This window comes from Equus caballus, chromosome 10 (assembly GCF_041296265.1).
Source record: "Equus caballus isolate H_3958 breed thoroughbred chromosome 10, TB-T2T, whole genome shotgun sequence".
Classification (NCBI taxonomy): Eukaryota; Metazoa; Chordata; class Mammalia; order Perissodactyla; family Equidae; genus Equus; species Equus caballus.
The window spans coordinates 88459402-88481920 of NC_091693.1; the positions used below are offsets into that span (position 1 = coordinate 88459402).

At 42.0% G+C, this 22519-nt stretch overlaps 1 protein-coding gene across 48 annotated transcripts in view; it reads right to left on the minus strand.

Moving 5' to 3' along the window:
- AHI1 (Abelson helper integration site 1) overlaps nt 1–22519 on the minus strand; it is a 180260-nt gene that overhangs the window by 22809 nt on the left and 134932 nt on the right. For 42 of the 48 annotated variants that reach the window (XR_011422259.1, XR_011422261.1, XR_011422260.1 and 39 more), the window contains 2 exons: nt 17837–17999; nt 14169–14269 (listed from right to left, as the gene is read on the minus strand). The exons of the other annotated variants lie outside the window; for them this stretch is intronic. Coding sequence is in view for 33 of the 42 variants with exons in the window: in XM_070223948.1 (XP_070080049.1) it covers nt 14169–14269; nt 17837–17999 (264 nt within the window). In the remaining 9 variants the exon portion in view is untranslated. The remainder of the gene's footprint in view (nt 1–14168; nt 14270–17836; nt 18000–22519) is intronic. 48 annotated transcript variants of the gene reach the window in all.

Consider the following 22519-nt stretch of genomic DNA (forward strand, 5'->3'; position numbering starts at 1 on the left):
TTTCTTCTATGTTTGGGTTGGATTACTGCACACCCTCCTAGTCTTATTTCTTCTAGTACTGCTTTTTCCCAGTCTTTTCAGAGATCCTACAATGAGCTTTTGAAACAACCAACTTGATCATATCATCCTCCATGCTTTAAACCCTTTGATGACTCCCCACCAGCTTCAGGATAAAATCCACCTCCTTGACACATGACACAAAGACCTTCTTGATCCTGTCCACTTGCTCAGGGTCAGCTCTCTCTCTCTTTACCTTTGTCCGGTCGTGATGAAGAATTTGTGGTGGCCCAAGTGGACCGTGCCTTACTGTGTATCTATTCAGTTGGCCCGGTGGCCCCTCCTCCCATGAAACTCAATTTAGAAATCGGCTCCTCTGGAGAGCCTTTCCTGACCTCATTAAGCTTAGGTCAGGGGCCATTTCTAGTTGCTGTCCTAGCATTTCCTGTAGAACTCTATCAAAACACTTATATTACTATGCTGCAAAAAACCCTGATGTTTGACTATTTGCCTGCTCTTTTGAGAGAGAATTCCTTGAAGTTGAAGGTAAATGATGATTTCATTAACACATTGGAGTACAGGAAGAAAAACCAGGTTTTAAAAAACACATTTGGTTTTGGGCATATGGGACAAGAGATTCCAGAATAAACTCTACATGAAAATTTCTAGTAGGTAGTTACAAATACACTTGGGGAATTCAGAACAGGAGCCAGGGTTACATATATAGAATTTGATACATCTGAAATACCAAAGTAATATTTGAAACTATGGCGTAGAAGGGCTAATCCAGAAAAAATATGTTAGGGAAAAATGAAGAAAAAGGATGCAGCATTATCTTGGTGAGGGCGGTATTACAGCGGGAGGCAAAGCCAGAGGATGAGAGAGAAACAGGAGAGGCAAGTGAAGGAAAGGAGAGAAAGGGCAGAGGCAATGGTGTCAGTGACCCAGAACACCGGGGTCTAGAGGACTTCTTTACAAGGTCTGTACACTGTCGGCTTGGCCCTTCCCTCCATCCTGTGCTTCATCCCTTGTCCCTCCCCGCTGTGACCAGCTGGTTTGACCAGCTTCTCTGAAGAGCATTTCTGGCCACGTTAGGGCTTGCACACATGCTGTTTCTAATGCCTCAAATGTATCCTCCTGCCTACCTGGCCCCCTTATAAGAACCAACTCACCCAGTTCTCACCAGAGGACTCATACTTTCCCTTCACTGTCTTTTTATTGCTTAAATGTTTAGTTTTGTGATGTATTAATTACAGTTACTTTCACTCATTAGACTGTAAGTTTTATAAGTGCTTGGGATATTTCTGTTTAATTCACCATTATACTGTGCAGACCACATTCCACAGTGCCTGGATAAACAGCAGACATCCAATGTATACACATTAAATGAATAAATAATCGAGGATAAGTGTGGGCTGGAAGAATGTGGGAGGGAAATGACCACAAACACAGTGGAGAGGTCAGCCACAGACAGGAAGGGCACTTCTGTCTTTGAGATCTGCAAGTGGCTGCAGAAGGAAGGTGAAATCACAGAAATACAGAGAAAGCAGGGATGAGAGGTGGAGGGGATTCCTGCTGCATGACTGCTCTTCAAGAAGTCGACTTGGAGTAGGAGGTTAGAAATCTGAGGGACGTGCACATGATTCTGACAAGGCACTGCAAAGACTGACGTAGAGAGCCAGGAAGAACAACAAGATGCTCCAGGCTGCAGGGAGGCTGGGAATGACGAACACAACAGAGGGACAACCAATACAATTACGGGCTCTTCTTTAGCAATGATAAAATGCCAGAGAAGAAAGGAGAACAACGTCCCCAGGCCCGGGGACTGTTAAGAATGCCAAGTCACACACTCCAACTGCTGTGTGCGTGTGTCTGGCAACAAATTGCTAAGTAATCGCTGTTTCTATGCATTTGTTTCCTGGTGGTCAAAGTGACCTGGTTTGGGGAGAGTGAGAACTGACTGCGGATAACCAAGAACGCAGGAAATATTAGAATGCTACCCCCACCACTTTTAAATTCCTGTAAACTGAAGAGTCATTTGGGTCATGCACTTTCTCTATGGGACCAAACTATTCCCTAGTGATGGGAGATTAGGGAAACCGGAGAGACTGAAGGAGACCTGACAGTTTCATGAAGCCCACTGCTGCCTTTGTGTACCGCTGAGCATCTGCCTGCGTGCAAGACCCTCACTGCGGATGTGGGGGCACAGGGCTCAGGTCCGACTTGGAAGATTAATAAATGCCTCAGTGCAGCTGCTCCTATTTGTTTGCCTGATCCTTCCTCCACTTGATAAACACTTACTGAACACCTGCTTTGTGCTAGATGCTGGAAATTCAATTTTGAACAAGACACAGTCCCTGTCTTCAAGGAACTTTTATTTCCACCCAAAGAAGAACAAAGGAATAGAAGAAAAAAGCGAAATGCGTGAGCCATGCTAGAAGTAGCGAGCTGCACTTTTCCTTTTAACTCAACTTCTTTTGCCTGACCTTTCCTTCTTCATCTTTATTATAAAGACCGACAGGTTATGAAACAACTATGTACTTTTAAATAAAGTTTCAAAATACAGCTGATCCTCATTATCTGTGGATTCTGTATTTGCAAGTTCACCTACTCACTAAAACTTACTTGTCATCCCCAAAACGATACTCATGGTGCTTTCACAGTCATTTGAATACATGCACACATGCAGAGTGGTGAAAAAATTGAGTTGCCCAATGCACACATTCCCAGCTGGGGCTGAAACATAAGAAACTTCTAATGCTTCTGCATGTTTCTAATGTTCTGCCTTATTGTTTCAGCTCTTACGCTATAAACAAGTGTCCTTGTTGTGGTCTATTTAGTGCCATGTTTTTCTCATCTTTGTGCCTTTTGTTGGTGACTTTGCTGTTTAAAATGGTCCCTATACATAGCGTTGAAGTGCTGTCTAGTGTGACTAAGTGCAAGAAGGCTGACATGCTTACAGATAAAATGCTGTGTTAGTTGTTTAGGCACAAGTTATAGTGCTGCTGGGTATGCACCCAACTGTAATGAATCGACAATATATACTACATAAAGCGTCTTTAAACAGAAACGCACATACAACAAGGTTACGTACTGATTGGTTGATGAAAACGTAGTGACCAGGCGCTCACAGGAACCTAACTCTGTACTTCTCCTAGGAGCACTGGTTCCGTACTCACTAATTCAGTGTTCACAGTGAATCTACAGTACAGAACTACTACGAAGAACAGGAATTGACTATGTTCTTCAGTATGGCTTCCGTGCATCAACCAAATTACTATTTTACTGTTCTCAGTTGCTACCTCCTCCAAGCTTATTCCTGACATATCTATCCAGTTTTGGAAGCTCTATCTCAATCAAATCACAACCATTTACCAAGAATATCTTCTATGTAAAGTGCTAAGGTGGGGGCTTTGGGGGGAATGAGACTATTGGCAGTTGGTTCCCATTGGTCTCATGGAGGTATGTGGAAGGAACGGCTTATGACTGCTCCACAGTCAGGTCGACTGGAGCTTTACATCTAGAGATCGAGGGCCTGAAGTAGATCCATTTCTCCTCCAACGAGGTTTGAAGAGCCTTCTCTACAAAGTTACACAACTGCGGCCACAAAGGAGGCTTTTAGGAATATAAAGGAGGACCTCCCAAAGACCAGCACATTTGGGGTAGGGTCTTGGCACTGGTATTTTTACACAAGAGCCCAAGGTGACTCTAAGGCCTGGCAGCTTGAGAACTATTAATCTGGCATATACCAAACTGGCAATTCGTGGGGTAGCTGAGCTCAGGACCGATTTCAGACTTCTCTGTCTGAAGCTGACACAGCGAGTACAGCGTAGCAGCCAATAAGCACATTTGCTGTGACCCCATCTCTTCCCTTTCTTGCCTTCTGACCTCCCTCTGGTTTGAATCTTGATTCTTATCAACCCTACTCATCAAGCACTTCAATCTTCTTCTCAACAAACAATATTAAACAGACACGGTGACGCAGAGGCTCATAATTTCTCGAGGGCAAATATATGCATAAATAACTTGGCATCGAGGTAGCAGTGATAAATACGCTAAGAGATAAACAAAATGCTATGAGATTATGTGAGAAAAGAGATTTCTCTGACTGAGGGGATTTCTGGCCAGTCTGTCTGCAGCCCAATTTAAGCAAGTGACTCCTTCTACCTCATCATCTGAATATCTGTATATATTTATATTGCTTTAAACTTATGTACAAAAAAGTTCAGTGAAAGAGAGAAAAAGCAAATTTTCTAATATGTTGAAAAAGAGCTTTCATTGTATGCATGGCTCATGTGGATAAAGAGACATTGAAATAAAAACCATTCTTTCCTTTTTATGACAACTACAGGAGAACCACGTTTGAATTGGAGATTATGACCACATTACTGGGACTGCTAAGCAGGAATGAGAACATCAGCAGTTAATTTTCCTCGGTTTACATAAAGATGAGCAGACAGCTAATTTCTCAAGCAAAGGAAATAAACAGTAGTCAAGATATCTCAATTTAATTAAGAGACATTATATATACATCATGATGAGCTTCAGTTAGCTGGACACATCTTTACGTGAAACTACTGTTTTTTTGCTTTTTTTTGAGGAAGATTAGCCCTGAGCTAACATCTGCTGCCAATCCTCTTTTTGCTGAGGAAGACTGGCCCTGAGCTAACATCCGTGCCCATCTTCCTCTATTTTATATGTGGGACACCTACCACAGCTTGGCTTGCCAAGTGGTGCCATGTCCACACCCGGGATCCGAACCAGTGAACCCTGGGCAGCCAAAGCGGAAAGTGCAAACTTAACTGCTGCGCCACCAGGCTGGCCCCACAACTACCGTTTTTAAGTAGGATATCTATAACCCCAACACCACTATTTATATACTTGCAGGTAATGGAAAATGACGGCAACATTCTATTAACAGGACCTTAAAATAAGAATTATAATTTAAGGAAAACACACGTATCCTAAAATATATATAACATATGTAATATTATATATTATATAGTTTTCTACCAAAACAAACAATAGCTCTCAACCTTGGGTGGGGGGTCCCCGGGGGAAATTTGGCAATGTCTGGAAGACATTTTTGATTGTCACAACTGGAGGGGGTTAGTGCTTCTGGCCTCTAGTAGATCGAGGCCAGGGATGCTGCTAAATATCCTATAATGTACGACATATTCCTCCCAAACAAAGAATTATCTAGCCCAAAATGCCAATAGTGCCAACGTTGAGGAACCCTGGAGTGTTCGACAAAAGAAGAGGATAGCAGAGTCAGGAGATCAGAGAACTTCCAAAAATAGGTCATGCTGATTGTCAAGTCAAAAGAGGGTGACTCATAATAATTCTGCCACTATCTAAAGGACAGTTCACAACTAGGAATGATTGGTGGGGAGTTCTCCCAATAACATCTTTCACACTTTAGATTTAAAATAGATTACTGGAGGGACGTTACTGCTATTTAGGTTAACCTTTGAATAATATCATCATGGACACAGACATCATCCTATCGTATCAAACTACCTTAAAGTCACTGTCAGGGAGAGTACCGGGCCATGTGGAACATTGGTCTGACCCAGTACAGCATCCCTTACTCTATACTTTTACGTACATTCAACATCCAAAGATTAAAATCTATGCCTGCCTTCTCAGAGTCATGAAAGAATGTCCTACAAATACTTAACAGTTACTGAAACAGTTATGAAATCTTTATTGAGAATTTATTTAACTCTCTCAATTGAATTTTCATGGAAGATCTGTACAAGAAAATGAGATGTGACAGAGGCTGGGCTCAGAGACTCAGATCAGCTGAAGAATTAGTGGGTTGCTAAATTGGGAAACAATATCACCCTTCTGTTATACTGTATAAGTTTTAAGTAATGGGAGTTGGAAGACCTCAAGGAAATGACAGGCTCCCCAAACTCAGTTTTGGGGTGGAGACTCTGGGGGTTACTTCAGAACCACTGGCGACTACCCAGGCCCTGCTCCCAGGCTGCATCAACTGAGAAGGCAAGCAGCCTGTGGGGCTTCCCTCTGTCAAGGGAGAGGGGTCCTGGAGACACGGAGGGGAACCACCCAACGTGGCAAGTACCAGGGCTGCTGAGGAGCCCGTGTCAGGTCCAATGGCCGAGGCACGCGTATGAAAGGAGCATGAGCAGCCACACTGGTCACGGGCTCCTTCAGCAGAGCGCAGCTCTCATGGGCTCCGGCAGGGTACGAGACTCTGAGGCTTTCTGAGTCTCTGGGGAGAACACTCACGGACGTGACTGGGGTGGAATCTGTGGGTGTGAGGTGACTCACACTGGCTTTGCTGTCACACCATCAGGGTTCCATTTAATCTCTTTGCAGGACATGTTATATCTTCAGACTAATGGATATTTTTCAAAAGTAAATAACAGTTTTTGAAATTAGTATTTTTTCCTCAAAATATTTATAAGTTATGGGAACAGATCAGGGGAGAAAAGAAATATATATCAGTTTTGTCCACACTGAGATTCCTTATGGGACACAAAGAAGTACTTTAGCTTTAATTTACTTATTAGTTAAGATTTTGATTTAGTTCTCTTCAGATAAAGGAAGAAAACTTCAAATACTCCTAAAATTTTAAAGCAAATCGAAGTGGAAATTATTTCTTATCGATTTAATATAACAAATTAGAAATAACTGCACTTTCTTCGATAAACAAAATTACTAAAATAAGGTATAAGTTGACAGTATTCTTTAGCAATAAGAAGGAGGCAATAACAATTAGGATTGGATTTTCCATGACTTAGTGTACATTAACTAACTTCCAGGTGTTTGGAAAATCTGCTTCAGCATAACCACCATCTATTAGAAATTTGTTGCTGTACTTAACACAGTAGTAAAATCATACTATCCCTACAGTCAAGAACAATTCAGATGAACTCCTGGTACAAGGACTAGTAAGTGGAAACAATTTTTTTCTATATGAAGTGATTTTTAAAAATAGTGATATACAAGGGCAATTAATCCAGGCTTTAATGAACTGACTACTTTTGGGATGAAGAGGGTAAACGAAAACTAGATATTTTGTAGACTAAGACAGACACATGCACATTGAAGACCATTTATTTATCGCCTGCTGTTTCTCTGGGAGGTTGACAGGGTTACCAATGTAAAGTTCTGTGTGCGTGTGTGTGTGGCTGGAAGAGGAACTGCTCTGGAGCTATCTGATGCTTCTGGGTTCTCTGTTCTTGTTTTGGATTAGACAAGAACACAGCTGTCCTGAATATAAGTGGAGAGTGTACTCTGGGTCAGCAGCCAGCTCTTCTGAATTAGCAGCTTGCCCTACTGACTCTGCATACTAAGTAAATACTCAAGATAATGAAGACATGAGCTATGATGGATATTTTTATCTTGAAATAGTAAAACTAAAAACTATTATTCATTTAATGAGTTTTTAGAGAAAGACATAAGCAAAAATATCACAGTAATTTCTTCACATTCACAGAAATAAGCTGACATTCCTGGGAGAAATTATTACTATACATCTGGTGTTTATACAAAAACATACCTGGTTGTGTTGATGTTGAAACATTATAGAAGGTAGAAGGTACTTTTCTACATTGGGTTTTTTTTTTTTTAGAAATAAAAAAAGAAAACTGAGTATTTTCAGAAATTAAAAATACTGGGCACTTCAGGAATTAACAAAAAGAAAATTGGGTATTTCAGTATCTTGAAACTTAAAAAAACAGAACTGCCTGTGCTAATAAGAAAAGACGTCCAAGATATATTGGTGAAAGAAAAAAATCAGAATATTAATTATGATCCTAGTTTCATCAAAACAAAGAATAGACATGAATAAAGATATGCATGTTTACAAACACAGAGAACATTTTTTGCAGGATATGCAAGAAACTACTGGAGTGAACATGAATATTAGGACAGAGGAGTTTTATTTTCCATTTACACTATTCCTTACTGGTTGAATTTTTAAAACTATGAGGATATATTACTTTTATAGTAGAACTTAAAATAATTTAAAAAAAGGAATTTTAACAACTTTCCTCCCCAAATGAATGATATAGGTTAATGCTTAGGCTATCAAAAAATAAAAAAATCTAAAAAAAAAAAAAGGGCAAAACAAAATACAAGTAAACTGAGGTTGCCAGCACTACTTTTCCCAAAGCTTCTGCATTCCTTCCTCCCTGAGGGCAGCAGGTTTCTCCCTTCCATCAGATGCAAGTTCACAGCTCGCTGTGGAGGACGCTGAGGAGGACACCCTCCCATGCCCCATGCCCCATGCCATGGTGTAGGTGAGCACTGATTTGCTCGGGGACTCTGGACTGTTGTGGAGAAAACTAACTCATGCTTGTCCCATCTTCCTGCAGTGGGAGAGGCAAACGCTGCCATCAGCCACTAACATTTCCATGAACGAGATGAAATGCTGGAAGGTACCTGGCACATTTAGTAATACAACAGGTGTGTTCCACTTGGAAGAACTTAGAAGTGTCAGCAGCTGCCAAGCTATTAAAAGGTATAATTTACTTCTTATTCCATTGTTTGAATAGAAATAATTTAAAAAAGAAAGAAAACTATAGAGGTTTCTTTCCTTTTTTCCTAAAAAAGTGTAGAGAATACAATTCTAAAGACTTCACATGAAGAAGGGTACAGTGAAACAAACAGGGATATAAAACACCAGTGTGACACAAAATGTGGCTGGCTGTGCAGGTAACAGCTGCCTGTCTATTTCACTGACTAGCTGGTGGATGAAAAAGGGGACCAGCCTGAGAATGTGGGGGCCAAATTCCTAACCGGGAGTGTCATTCTGAACAAGCCTCTTACGACCATTCTGGATCTCGATTTCCTCATCTATAAAATGAAGGAATTGACTAGAATCATCAGGAATGATCTCTCAGGTCCCCTCCCTGTCACCAGTTCTAGAATTCTATGAACTCAGGACTCCCCCCTCATTTTTGTCACTTACCACAGACTACTTTTCATGTTCTTCTTCTTTTAACACATCTTATATATGATGATAAAAATAAAACTTGCACATGAAGTTAAACATCTGATGGAATTTGTGGTAGGTTTATAAGGCAGGATCTTGATAAACTCAAACCATATATATTCTGATAAAGGAACTAAACCGAAGACACAAGCAATGCCAGGTGCTAAGGAAGCCCAGTCGCGTGTGTCTCAGGGCTGGCTGTTTGCGTCATGACCCAGTGCACCCAAGGCATTGTGATTACCTGGGACAACACTCATGTTCCTCAGGGACTTCTTTTTCCGTAAGCATTGATCATTCTTTATACTTTCCCCCACAGGGAAGTAAAACATTGCCCAACTATATATGTGGTACATTCCCCAAAGGAAAAATATATGTAGGATTTTATTTTAACACATGGATTCAGATAAAGCAGATCAATCATGTTTTTCAATAAAGGAAATCCATGTGTCTTAAACTTTAAAGCCCAATTTGAGCTCCATCTTCTCCATAAGAACTTTTCTACTCCTTTACCCAAATGGATTCTCATCGTCTCAACTCCCTTCCTTTACTTATGTTTTCAAATGTTTTGCTGTGCATGTTGGCAAGTTCTCTGAGGTCTATTAGAATTAGGTTTCACGCAGCAGTGGGATTAGCCTGAAGCAGACCTCAGGGTTGAGCTGGATATTTGAAGGACTGGTCTGCTGGGATAGAAAATGAAGGCAGATTTAAGCATGGAGACCAGTCTGTGAGAGGAAAAGGCACACAAAGTTAAAAAGTCAACTACAGTCTAGACCAAGACCATGATGCAGTAGTCATCACCTAAGCAGGGAGAGGCACGGGCAGTGAGAAGCAGGGAGTGCTGGCAGCAGGCAGGGGGTCTCTATCCACAGCACACAGGCGCATTAGGAAGAGGAAGGCAACGCCAACTTCACAGCAACCAGGAAGATGCTGAGAGAATTCCTTCTAGCTCGTCTAGTTGAGGCAGAATTAGTTCAAGGCTATTGGACAGGAGCACACAGAGGGGGGAGTTAGGTGACCCCAATTTCAGAGGTCAGCGTGATGCAGAGTCAGAGGTACCAGTAAGCCACTACAAGTAAAGCCTGTGTCTTTCACAGCATCTCACACAGTTCTTGACAGACTACAAACATTGTTACCTGTCACAGTGACTGCCTATGCCAATGTTATAAATGCTTTCATTGCATTAAACACCTTCAGGTTGCATATTTACATTAGCATCTTCCTACATTCTTAAATTTAGTGCATTCCAGACAATGGATAATATTACACATGTAACATTTGCCCATAGTCAAATTGCTTGCCAGTCCTTTCAACTGTATCCCTTGTAGTCCCCATACTGGCATAGTCAACCATCACCATAGATTCTTGCTGTATTTGAAACTGGTATTTTACCAAGAAACATTTTTCTTTCAGTTCTTTGCAGCATAGGCTGTTCATTCTCACATAACCCAACCGTGAGCCATGAGGACTGGAGTTAACACTGGCCTCCTCTTAGCTCTCAGCTGCTGATTTTAGGCTGTTACTCTTTCAAAGCACCCCTCCTTGGGAGCCTTGACACCTGGCAATAATAACCTCTGCTTATCTTTGCAGCTGTTACCTTCAGACCTTGTGGTCACTCTAACACAATGGTTCTCAAAGTTGGCTGCACATTAAAATCACCTGGAAAGCTTTTGCAATCTACCCATTCCAGACCAATTAAATCAATCTCGTGTGGGGACAGGCATCGGCACTGATTTTTTTAATTTTGTAGCTGATATCGATGCAAAGCCAAGGTTGAGACATCTGCTCTAACCAAGAATTAAGAATTCAGCTCTTGGTTCACCAGTGTCTCCTTCATCCCAACTCTTGCAGTCATCCTGGAATTTTACTGTCCAAGAGGACAACCTGCACAACACCCTGGGTGCTGGCTCCTCGGCTAGCCCAGGTCTAATCATGTCCTTCAACTTCACTTCAGCTCTTATACATACTCTGTGAATTTATTCTAACCTCGAGCTGCCTGACATAGGAAATATTAAACAAGCAAAAGAGTTTCTGGCTTTATGCACCACAGTTCAGTCTGTGAACTCCTTTACTGTGTGACACTTTGCTTCTACCTGGGTGTGGGTGGCTTCTGCAACCTTGCAAAGAACCTTGCTTTCTAAGTCTGCCAGTCTTCTCCTGATACCACGTCCTTTCCAATCTGGCTGACCCTCCATGGTGCGTCACTCCAGTGACTCTCTTACCAACGCTATCAAGTCTCCCACCCTCTTGTCCTCTCTCACACCCACAACAACTCCAATTACGTATCAAACCAAGTCTGCCTTCTCCACGGCTATGCCCTAGGTGCCGAGCACTAATGAAGAAAAGCTCCAACTACACAGAATTATGCCACCTACACTTTTATGGTATCCAAGCAGCAGCTCTGAGAACTACTCAGGAATCTCTTTCTATGTCCCAAACGAGCTCCTGCTCCCTCCGTCCTTACAGGTATTCTAACGGTCACTATTCTTCTTCCCAGCTCACTCCTCTGACTCTTGCATTTGAAGTGGATTTTCCTTTCTGTTTTGGAGAACATAAAGATATCCTTAATTTCTAGACTTCCACTCTATCAACTTATCTGCATCCTCATGCACATGTACCTGTCACAGAGGGGTACTGCTCTAGGCTCAACACCGCTGACATTTTTGGCCAGATAATTCTTTGTTGAGGGGGGCTGTCATTTGCATTATAAGACTTTTAGCAACATCCGTGATCTCTAGCCAGTAGATGCCAGTAATATCCCCCGTCTTTGCAGTTGAGATGACCAAAAATACCTGCACACACTGCCAAGGGTCTCCTGGGAGGCAAAAATCACCCTTAGTCTGAGATCCGCTGCTCCAACCCGAGACTAATCTATTAACCTGTCTTTCTGATAAAAACTTCCTGCTTCCTCCAAGATCCATGTGTGTTTTCTTTACCTATCTTCACCCTGGACCTGTCCATTGGCTTTGTCTCCTTAGTATATAATTTTGTGTGTCACTCCAACACTTAAAAAGTTATTCCCTCCAGCCACTGCTTGACCATTTTTTACTTTGAGTGAAGTTCTGGGACTGACTTCCATGAATTTACTTGCTGAGGCCCATTCTACTCTTCAATCCTGTTATACCGGTATCAATCCTGAATACCAGTGCAAAGGGGCCCGGGCCCTCCTGATTGCCTTGTGCTTAGGCAACCAAACTGACTGCCTGTTTCTGACACTACTGACTATACCCTCCTTGAACCTTTCTTCTTCCTTGGCTTCCAGGACATGTCTTTTTCCTGGCTTCTTCCTTCCCCTTCAATTATTCTTAATCTTCTCCTCTTCCTTTGACTGTCCCTTAAGTACCAGCATCCAACTGGGAATCTGTCCTTGGCCGCCTTCTCTCAGAACTCTACAACATCTTTTCTGGGTTATCTCCTTCACTGCAAGCTTCAACTCTAGGGGTATAACACGGTGAATACACTAACTCCTCCCCATTTTATTTTGAAGCCCTACCTTCTCTGGAATTCCAATCCTGCACTTCTGGTTCCTTAGTGATGATTATTTCTACCTGGGGGCCCTACAGACACTACTAACAAACCAAGGTAACTAAAACGGAACTCATCACACGCTACTCCCCACCATTCCTTGTCTCCATCTCCTCCAATCTTCCTCTTTCACTATTTCTGCAGTACCACTACCTGTTCAGTTGTATAATAAGCCAGGGCCCTGAGCACAGTCCTAGATGCCAACCTCTCTGAACATGTCCAGTCAATCACAAAATCCTGTCAGTTATATCTTATGACCCCTCCCTTCCAATCCCACTAGTTCAAGCTTTTATATTTTATGTCAATGGATTCCTAACTAATTTCCCTGCCCCGGGTCTTAGCCACCTCTAATCCAACCACTATGCTGTCACTAGAATGACATTTTTACATGGAAATCTGTACATGTCACTCCCTGGATTACCTTCTCCAGGGGATCCTTTTTGTCTGAAGGATACAATCCAAGCATCTGAGGAGAGTACACAAGGTTCCCCATGGCCCGGCTCCTGCACTTCTCCTGTCCTTCTCTCCATTAGACCCTATGCTCCCCAAACTCAGCCACACCATGTCACACCTTACTCAAGTTATTCCCCCTGCGAGAACGTTTTCTCTAAGATCATCTACCTGGCACATATTTTTTCATCCTATAAGCTGCAGCTTAAGCATGACCTCCCCAGGGCAGACTCAGGGGGTTTCTTCCTATGTGTTCCCAATGCGCTTGTACAGATCTTCACTACAGGGCCCACGACAATCCACTGGAAAGGCCTGCCTGCAGGGCCTCACCAGCCTGTAGCTCCTCAAGGGCAAGCACCTTGCCCACTCAACCTTGTCTCAGTGAGGACTGGCAGGGTGCTCAGTATGGAAGTCAGCGCTCAACAGATACAAGAGGAGTGACTGAACAATACAAGACAGGCCCAACCATCAAAAACTCTACCATGACATGGAATTTGTTTAAAAAAAAAAAATATATATATATATATATATATATATGCACACACACACATATATGCCAGTTCATGGAGTCAAGAAGCAGCAAAGTTATTCAGTCTAAGGCTAGAGCTAATGTCACAGAACAAGTTTAGTAACTAACACAGATGCTGGTATGGTGCTTACTAAACTTTTCTACCATAGTACCACTAACATCAGAAGAATGCTGACTGACACCTCTGAGGTGTCTGACGATCCAGGCTAAAAACATCACATTTCTCTGGCCAATAATGTATCCATATTCATCTTAACCTGAAAACATTTTAAATGATTAGTGAGTAAAGGAATGCTCCAGGAAGACAGAACATCTGTATTCTGTGGGCTCCAGTGACCTTCAGCATAAATGTGGACCCCTCAGGAGGGACCAATGACAGTGTCAGTATCACAGTTACAGAAACAGGCATAGAGTGGAAACAGCATCACATTTAAAGCCACAAGTTCCAGCGTGGGTCCTCGTCCCACCTCTTGGGCTGTGACTTGGGGGTCTATTTTATAATCTCTCTGAGCCTCCTCAGTTTCCTTATCTGAAAAATGGCTACAATAATATTTGCCTTATATATTTCATGTTGGTGCCAATATTAAAAGAAATTATAATGTAAACAATGAAGGATATAAGCATGAAAAATAAAGTAATATTTTATCCAGAGAGAGCGAAAATCAAAGTATATGTGCAATACCTATTCTTGAAAACATTTACCTTTTGAGGAGCTGAAGAAGGTTTTTCCATTTTGGTTTTTTCTGTGGGAGTTAAAGGAGGGGATCGCTCCTTTATCTCTGGAGGCAGTTCCTGATACAGTGCTGGAATTGAAAAAGAAGCTCATGTCATCAAATGGAGAAGCACTGTTCATGGGGAAAAACAACGATGGGAGGGGGCAGATATGAAACTAAGGAGACTGGTAGCCACTTCCTTGGTCTAAGCTACCCAGCACGTATTGTTAAGATGATTTGTAGCCTTAAACATTAGTTATCAGAAGAATATAATCTATAATTGCTAAGCTTTGATCAGCAGGATTTCAGAGATGTAGAAGGTGTCACTTTCACTTACTGTGTGGTCATGCAGATGCTTATTTCATTTTATCTCAATACACATTTACCAGGAACCTACATTATGCAAGGTTACCTGCTAAGTACTGCTGGAGGAGATGTGAAGATGATCAAAAGACAGTCTTTGCTCTCAAGAAGCTGACAGTCTGATCAGAGACAGATATGCTCACAAGTAACCGTAACATAAAACAGAGCGTGATGTTATTTGAAAGAGAGTAGTAACAAAGACAAATTCTGATGAGGGGATGGCAAACGCTTTAATGGAAGAAGTGGGAAGTATCTCAGACTCTAAAGAATAGGTAAGATTTTGCCAGGTGGAGGTATGGAGAAAGGATAATTTGGGAAGATGTGTGAAATAAATAAGCACGGGGCTAGTTCTATACACAATACTGAATCTACTCACCATGCTGAATCTAAGAGTCTTAAAATCCAAGATTAATTAAGATTATTTAAGATTAAGATTATATAATCTATTTAATCTACAAAAGGTGTTGAATCTAAAAAGTTATGTGGGAATTTTAAAGGGCTAAAAAGAAAATTTAACTAGGTTAAATGACTTGGGCAACTGAATTGAGAGAAACTGCTAAAATACACCTGACGAAAATTCTAAGACTGGCTTGTGTATGGGTTGATTTTATTATCTGGTTTTTTTTTTGAGGAAGATTAGCCCTGAGCTAACTACTGCCAGTCCTCCTCTTTTTTGTTGAGGAAGCCTGGCCCTGAGCTAAAATCTGTGCCCACCTTCCTCTACTTTATACGTGGGATGCCTACTGCCTACCACAGCATGGCATGCCAAGCAGTGCCATGATTGCACCCAGGATTCGAAGTGGCGAACCCTGGGCCGCTGAGAAGCGGAGTGTGCAAACTTAACCGCTGCGCCACCGGGCCGGCCCTATTATGGGGCTTCTTTGTGTCTTACTGGAAAGGATGTTAGATGTGATTAAGGGAAGCTGATGCTGTTTTATTTCCAACAGCCTAAGACAGAAAGGGAGTGAGTCCTGTATGGCGCCTTCTGCTGCGGTGTTCTCCTGAGGACCCACTCTCAGGTGGGCAACTGGTGGAGACCTGTTCACATATCCACTCCTTCCCATCAGGTGCTTGGTGTATTTGGATTCAGATAAAGGACAATTTCTCCCACTATTTTTAGAGTGGAATATGCTGCTGAAAGTAATTTTTTCCTCTAATGTTAAAACTGGACAAGCGAGTTTTCGTTAAATTCAGGTAAAAAGTAGGATAAAAGGGAAAGGGAAATAATCTCTGATGAAGTGAGAATTCAATCACTATATTCTCAGGTTTTCTGAGATTTTTTCTTTTTGTTCTGGCCTTTACAAGGCTTTTTCAAGAAGCAGTGACTGATGCCAAAAGAAGACATCAAGTATTCTGGGATACAAAGAACAATGGCAGTTGACGGATGGTCACTACTGGAGACATGGAACGGATTTCTGCATGCGGCCAACCACCGTCATTGCAGTACGCTTCAGAAGTCTCACTTTGGTTATTATGGAAGAAAACCAAATTCTACTGAATTTTTAGCTCACTTAAATCAAATATGTATAGCCTCTCAAGATTTGCAAGCCTAAGAAGTTATTTCGGCAAACTAACTAGGTTGTAAAGTTAAAGCACCTAACACCATCCTGTCTGGAAACTCAGAATCTTTTTATATTGTCAAGTAAGAAAAACTTTAAATGTTTCCATTTGTATCTGGAAGAAACAACAGATGGTAACATCTAGTTAAAATGACAGATATCCTCCAGAGTGAGTATGATTATGCAGATAGCTCTTCATTTAAAAACAGAAGCTATCCCTGCCCAACTCCAGCTGTGGGTCCTGTGGGGAAGCCGCTGCTGGGAGGAGTGTGGGCGTCTGAGAAGGTCTGTGAGTTGGAAGTGCTGAGCTTTTGGGAGGTGACTGGGAATGAAAGCGACCTAAAATTTCTTCCTTCCACCCTGCTTAAGTGTTCTCCATTATGCATCCTCTTTTAAACATAAAAATATAGAGTTTCAGAGCTGTCAGTCATTTACTACTCAGCAAAGAAGGAGAACAGTGGCACAGAGGAGAGGAAGGATTTCGTTAGGAGAGAGGTGACACGGAGCCCTTCTGAGGGGAGGAGAGTGCTGAGCAGGCAGAGGAGCCCAGGACAGGAGAGGCAGAGAGTGCCGGAGCCCTGAGGGACAGGGAGGGGCACTGGGAAGTCCCAGGGTGCAGACAAGGCAGTGGCAGGCGCCAAAGAGGAATGCTCCATCAGGCGCAGCCCAGCCTCCAGGACTCAGGGGAGAAGCCTTTCTTCCTCCTTTCCATCATCTCTTTTGCTCTCAAAATTCAGAACTCAGGGGAATCAATAGTACTTCTGTTCAGCCATAGTTTGGATTAAATGGAGGTTCACAGACTAGCCTGAAAACCAACTATCATTTATAATAATTACTTCTTTGCAGAAACAGAAGACTTAGCAACAAATATTCAAAACATAGAGTGCTCTCAAGCCTGCCTTACTACATTTTAAATCAGAACTATCCGATTTTACTGTTTCTGGAAGAAAGCTTAGAGATGATCGAGTCCAACTTCCTCATTTTACGGGAGGAAACTGAGGCATATCAGTTGTTGAGCCAGCGTCAGAATCAGTTTTCCTGACCCTGCGTGTGGTGTCTTCCTACCACACGGTCACGTTAATTGCTGACAGGAAGCACTCTTCTGAAGAAGCATGACTATATTTCTCCCCTTTCTCCAGTCTTTACACTATTTTATCTTTAGGCTCTCTGTGTTAGTTCTGTTTTCACCTCTCAAGGCCTACTAGTAAATCTGCAGCTTTCAGAAGCTCTTATTTAGAATTTCTTCTCCAGCTCATTTCTTTTCCTTCACAAACGAGGGCTCAATTTACTGGAGAATGACACTATCTAACGTAGTTTTCTTTCAGCAGGGAACAGCCAGGACTGAGGTACACGAAGTGAAAGAACAGGAGCTGCAGACCTGGAGGTTCTTAAGGAACCTGCCAGCTGGAGAGTCACCATGGCAAGAGAAGAGCTGACACAACTGAGCGTGAAGCGGTGGCAGGGAAAGGGGCTGGAGGATGAGGATGGTAGCCAGACGGGCAGGCCCTGGGGATGAGAAGTCTGTGCACAAATATTCCAATCTCAGAAGGTGATCGCTTTCCAGTGTACTACTGCCTCCCCCTTTCCATGTTTTAGCATCACGAGAATGAAAAGCAATAACCATTGGTAAACATGCAAAAATTAAAAGACAGTCAATTAAAGGGTAGAAAATGATAAAATCTTGGACTATCAGTTATACCATAGTAGTAAACCAGGAAGGGAGCATAAAACTTACTTTCACTAGCCACATGATTAGCTGGAAAATACCCTTCCTGTCCCTTCCCTACGCTGCCATACCACCAGTCTTCATTATCTTTGAAAAACACTCGGATAATGTCTCCGCGATGGATGGTTAGTTCATCTGATCGATTCGCTGTGTAGTCATAAAGAGCCACTACCTAAGAGAGAGATAAGACCACCACAGCTTTATCACCACTGTACCACAGAGAAAACCCCCAGCATTCACTTCCTCTTGCAGAAGAGCAGCTGAAACCAAAGCCGTCCTCTGGTGAGTCTGAGGCCGGCTCAAGGTCTGCTAACAGGATCAGGGGTGGTGGGAGCACAGCAGGAGAGGCAAGATAAAAGACTGTGGGACTGAGAAATGGTTAAAAGCATTCAATACACTAAGATTAGCTTCAAAATAACAGATGTTCATTTTTTTAAAGTAAATTACTTGTGAAGCAAATAAAAAAAAAGCTCACACCCCATTCACTTTCTCAGAATTGTTTTATACCACCCTTGGATGCCATGCTCCGTGTTAAGCAGATGCACCTGAAAAAAATTCTTCAGAACGTCAACAATTTCATGAAAGGAAAAGCTCAATGAGACAACCTGATTACATAACTTCATTGTGATCACTTGGTTTACTGTTAATGTTTCTTTCTGAGATACATTTCTCTACAAACACATATGTTTTTTGATATTTTATATCAACAACCTAAATCTTTTGACTATCTTTTAAAGTACCCTTATAACCAGCTTATTTTCCCTAGATGCAAATTTAAGAGGAAGAGGCTTCCTATGAGAATGCTCTTCTTTGTGTGGTGACAGTAGTCATTATATTTTATTTTTTCTCTTTTGAAAAACCCAAGTCAAAATGAATGGCTGCACAGGCATTTATAAACCTCTTAGAGCAGCTACAGGAAGGAGGCCGACCTCAACCCATTTTAGACGTGATGCACTATATCAAGTAGGACATAATATGTACATGAAAGGATAAACTATTTTTTTTACTTAAATGAGATTTGAAAATTTACAGGTTGAACAACTACACATGTAATGGGGAAATTTTATCATTATAATACTTTGTATTTAGGTTGAGTACTGATTCATTCAACTAACAAGTATTTACTGAAATCGTAATGTGCCTGGTACTGTGCTAGGCACTAAATACATGATGATACATAGGATGATTTCTAGAAGGGGTCCCTCACCCAGGCTTTCCAGGAGAATAAAGGATAACCAGGAGTCAGTCAGGTGAAGAGATGGAAAGCGTGTCTCAAACAGACTGTACTGCACATGTGAGTCCAGGCAAGAGAAACCTACAGCAGTTTGATGAGGAGGAAGCCCAGCATTAGAGGCAAGAGCTGAGCGAGGAGGGTGGGGGAAACTGAGGCTACAGGAGTAAGCAGCGGCCAGGTCACGCATGGTGAAAGAGTTTAGACTCATAACATGGGCAATGAGAAAAGAGAGGAGTTTTAAGCAGGGGATTCCATAACACTTCACAAAACTTTTTGTGGTACCCTTCAATTAATTTACAATACAGTATTTTTTAACGGATCAACCAGGTGATTTTAATGGATAAATTTGAAATTAACTGCTGTCACTATATGACATAAGGGCATTAACAACAATTTAACTCAAATGGTGCAAATGCAATTCCTGTTGTACTGCTCAGCTAAGTCCCTAATTTACAGCGTGCCATGCAGGGTGATATTTAAAGTTTACAAATCACTTATAACGCTTAGCATACCGATGCCAAATCCTCGTGTAAAAGTGGAACTTTCCACTTTTCTCTTCATTCTTCCTTCTCCAAGCTGCCTCTCCTTTCTCCTCCCACCTCGCACCATGACAGAGGGGGACAGTGAGCCAATGTTCTGAGTGCCTGCTATGTTCTAAGTACCAGGCTGGTTGCCTACCTAAGTTATCTTAATCTTTATGACAACCCTGTGAGGGCATTAATTCCTATTTCAATTTTATAAATGAGGAATTTGATGTGCAGAGAAATTTAATAACTTGCCTAAAGTCAACTAAACTAGTAAGTGGTAGAATCAGCATGTAAACTCAGTTTTTTTCTTTCATTTTTTTTCAAGACTAAATACACGTATATAGAATAAATACATGTGTATCTAGAATCAAACATGGGGAAGAAGACACAGAGAGGAGAGAAGGCAGCACAGGAGATCCTAATCACTCATGAAAGATGAGACACATTTTGGATAGTGGTACCTAAGCAGGCGGCTGTCCCAAGGAGACCAACTATCCTGGGTCACCCAATGCGGTCCTTTCATGATGAAACCCAGTCCCGAAAAACTGTGTGGGGGTTTGTTCCTGTGTTCCTCATCCCGGCTCTGGTACACTGAGACAGCCCAGCTTTGATGAGTCTTAAGCAAGTCTGAGGTCAATGTATGCTCGTTTATCTGGAGCCAGAGGTGGCTGCTGGGAAGGAGAGCAGGAGAGATTCAGCTTCGGCACCAGAATCATTTAGGAAGTCCCACATTGGCTTGTGTCTTTGTGTGAACTACTGACAAGCTGGAATTCATCAAACTGGAGCCAGAAAACATCCTGAATTTACCACCAAGGAGTGTGGACAAAAGTGTCCCTTCAGAGGTACAGGGATGCAAAAGACTTAGGATTCTACATTTCAATTTTCTCATTAAAGTACCCACTGATTAACCTCATTACATAATCAAATACAGAACACCAACTTCTCATGGTCCTTTAGTCCTTGTAAACATGTTGCATACTCTATGCTCCTATTATGGACTGAATTGTGACCCCCACCAAAATTCAAAGGTTGAAGCCTTAACCATCAATGTGACCATATTTGGAGATAGGGCCTTTAAGGAGATAATTATGGTAAAATGAGGTCATATGGCCGGGGCCCTAATCCAAAGGGACTGAAGTCCTTATAAAAAGAGGAAGAGATACCAGGAGCACACGTGCACAGAGAAAAGGCCGTGAGAGGACACTGTGAGATGGTAGCTGTCTGCAAGCTAATGAGAGAGGCCTCAGGAGAAACCAAGCAGGCCAGCAACTTGATCTTCATCTTCCAGCAACTTGATCTTCAACTTCTAGCCTCTAGAACTGTGAGCAAATGCATTTATGTTGTTCAAGCCACCAAGTCTATGGTATTTTCTGGCAGCAGCCCTGGCAGACTAGCACAGTCCCACAACCTGATGGGGTCAGACATCATCTGTGAATTTATTCAATACAACTGAGCTTGCTGAATGAATCACTCAGTACCTCACTACCAGCCCGTTCTGGTACTGCAAAAGGGCAATGCCTCACTTGTACCCATTTTAGGTCCTTACCAGCGTACAGTATTGTCGTCCACACTATGATAACCTTATCTCCTGATGTAGAAACAATGTCCTTGTCACCAAACTCCACAGCCAACATCCTTAGGAGGGGGATGGTTGCAGAGGTTACATCCCCTAAAGCAAAGGAACAGTCTTTGGAGCATGTCACCATCATACCATTCCTGAGATATAAGTGAAAAATTGCCATACAATGAGGAATCAGTGTTTTTCACGTGCCAACAGTCCACATTCTGGCAGTGGAGTTAGGACCGTTCTCTCATCACACTGAAGGCACACGACGAAAGCCACATGGCTCACGAGAACCTGCTTGTATTCCAGAGTGTGTTTTTATCCAACACATTCTTATCTTCTCACTTGAAGAATACTTACTGTCTTCTGAGCATCACAATATACATAGTAGATAATAAACTTCTTTGCTTGTTTTAATTTAGCAGTGGATTCTGCATAAATCAGGTCTTTCCCATCTCTAATCAGATTTTGTTATCTCACTGTTTTAGGATAAAGTAAAGCTCTGTAAAAAAGTTGGGATACACAATCCCATCAAGAGGTTTGTTGTGAATTAATACTATTTCTATTTTCTCCTTAGTCTGGTAGGTCGTGCCATAGAACATCTGTCTGATCACTCTCTTGCTGAGTATCTTCTATAATGCATCATTCTTTGTACCCAGTGGTCTGGCATGTAGGAATGACAGAACATCCTCAGCAACATGACCCACATCTTGAGCTGGCAGAGCAGTTATAAAATCTTTATGCAATAAAAGTTTAAAAACATGAGTTTATGTGCCCATGTTGGTAATGACAGGTCTGAGAAAAGAGATGTTCCACCAAATCCATTTGGTCAAATTTTGACTACCCTTTGCTGTTTGAAACAGAGCTCCTCCTCTTTCTCAAAGCTTGCTGAGTTGCTTGGGCACAATCATGGTGGAGGTGCCACTGGCAAGCCTTTTTCTTTTTGACATGCATTTTTCAGTCTTCATACCAGTGCTTGCCAGACACTTTTTCTTGGTTTAAGCAGTCTGCCAGGCTACTATAGGACATTAAGGTGAATTTCTTTGTATTATCTTCTGAGAGATTTTTCATTATTATAATTGCCTCTAAAGACTTCTCAATGGTTCCTGAAACCAGTGTACTGAAGACACATTAACCAGTACTGTCACAGCAGATGTTCCTTGAAACTTCACCTATAATGCAACCCAAAAACCAATATTCACAATGGCTCCATATCATTGAGCAAGCTCAGCTGCACTGAATAAATTCACACACTTCAGCACTTTCTCCTCCAGCCCCGCTTCAGCTGGGCCATAAGCCCTGGGAGACTTCTCTGTGCCAGCCTGCAGCCAGTGTAGCATCTGGATCACACCACCTTCCCTCTGCTT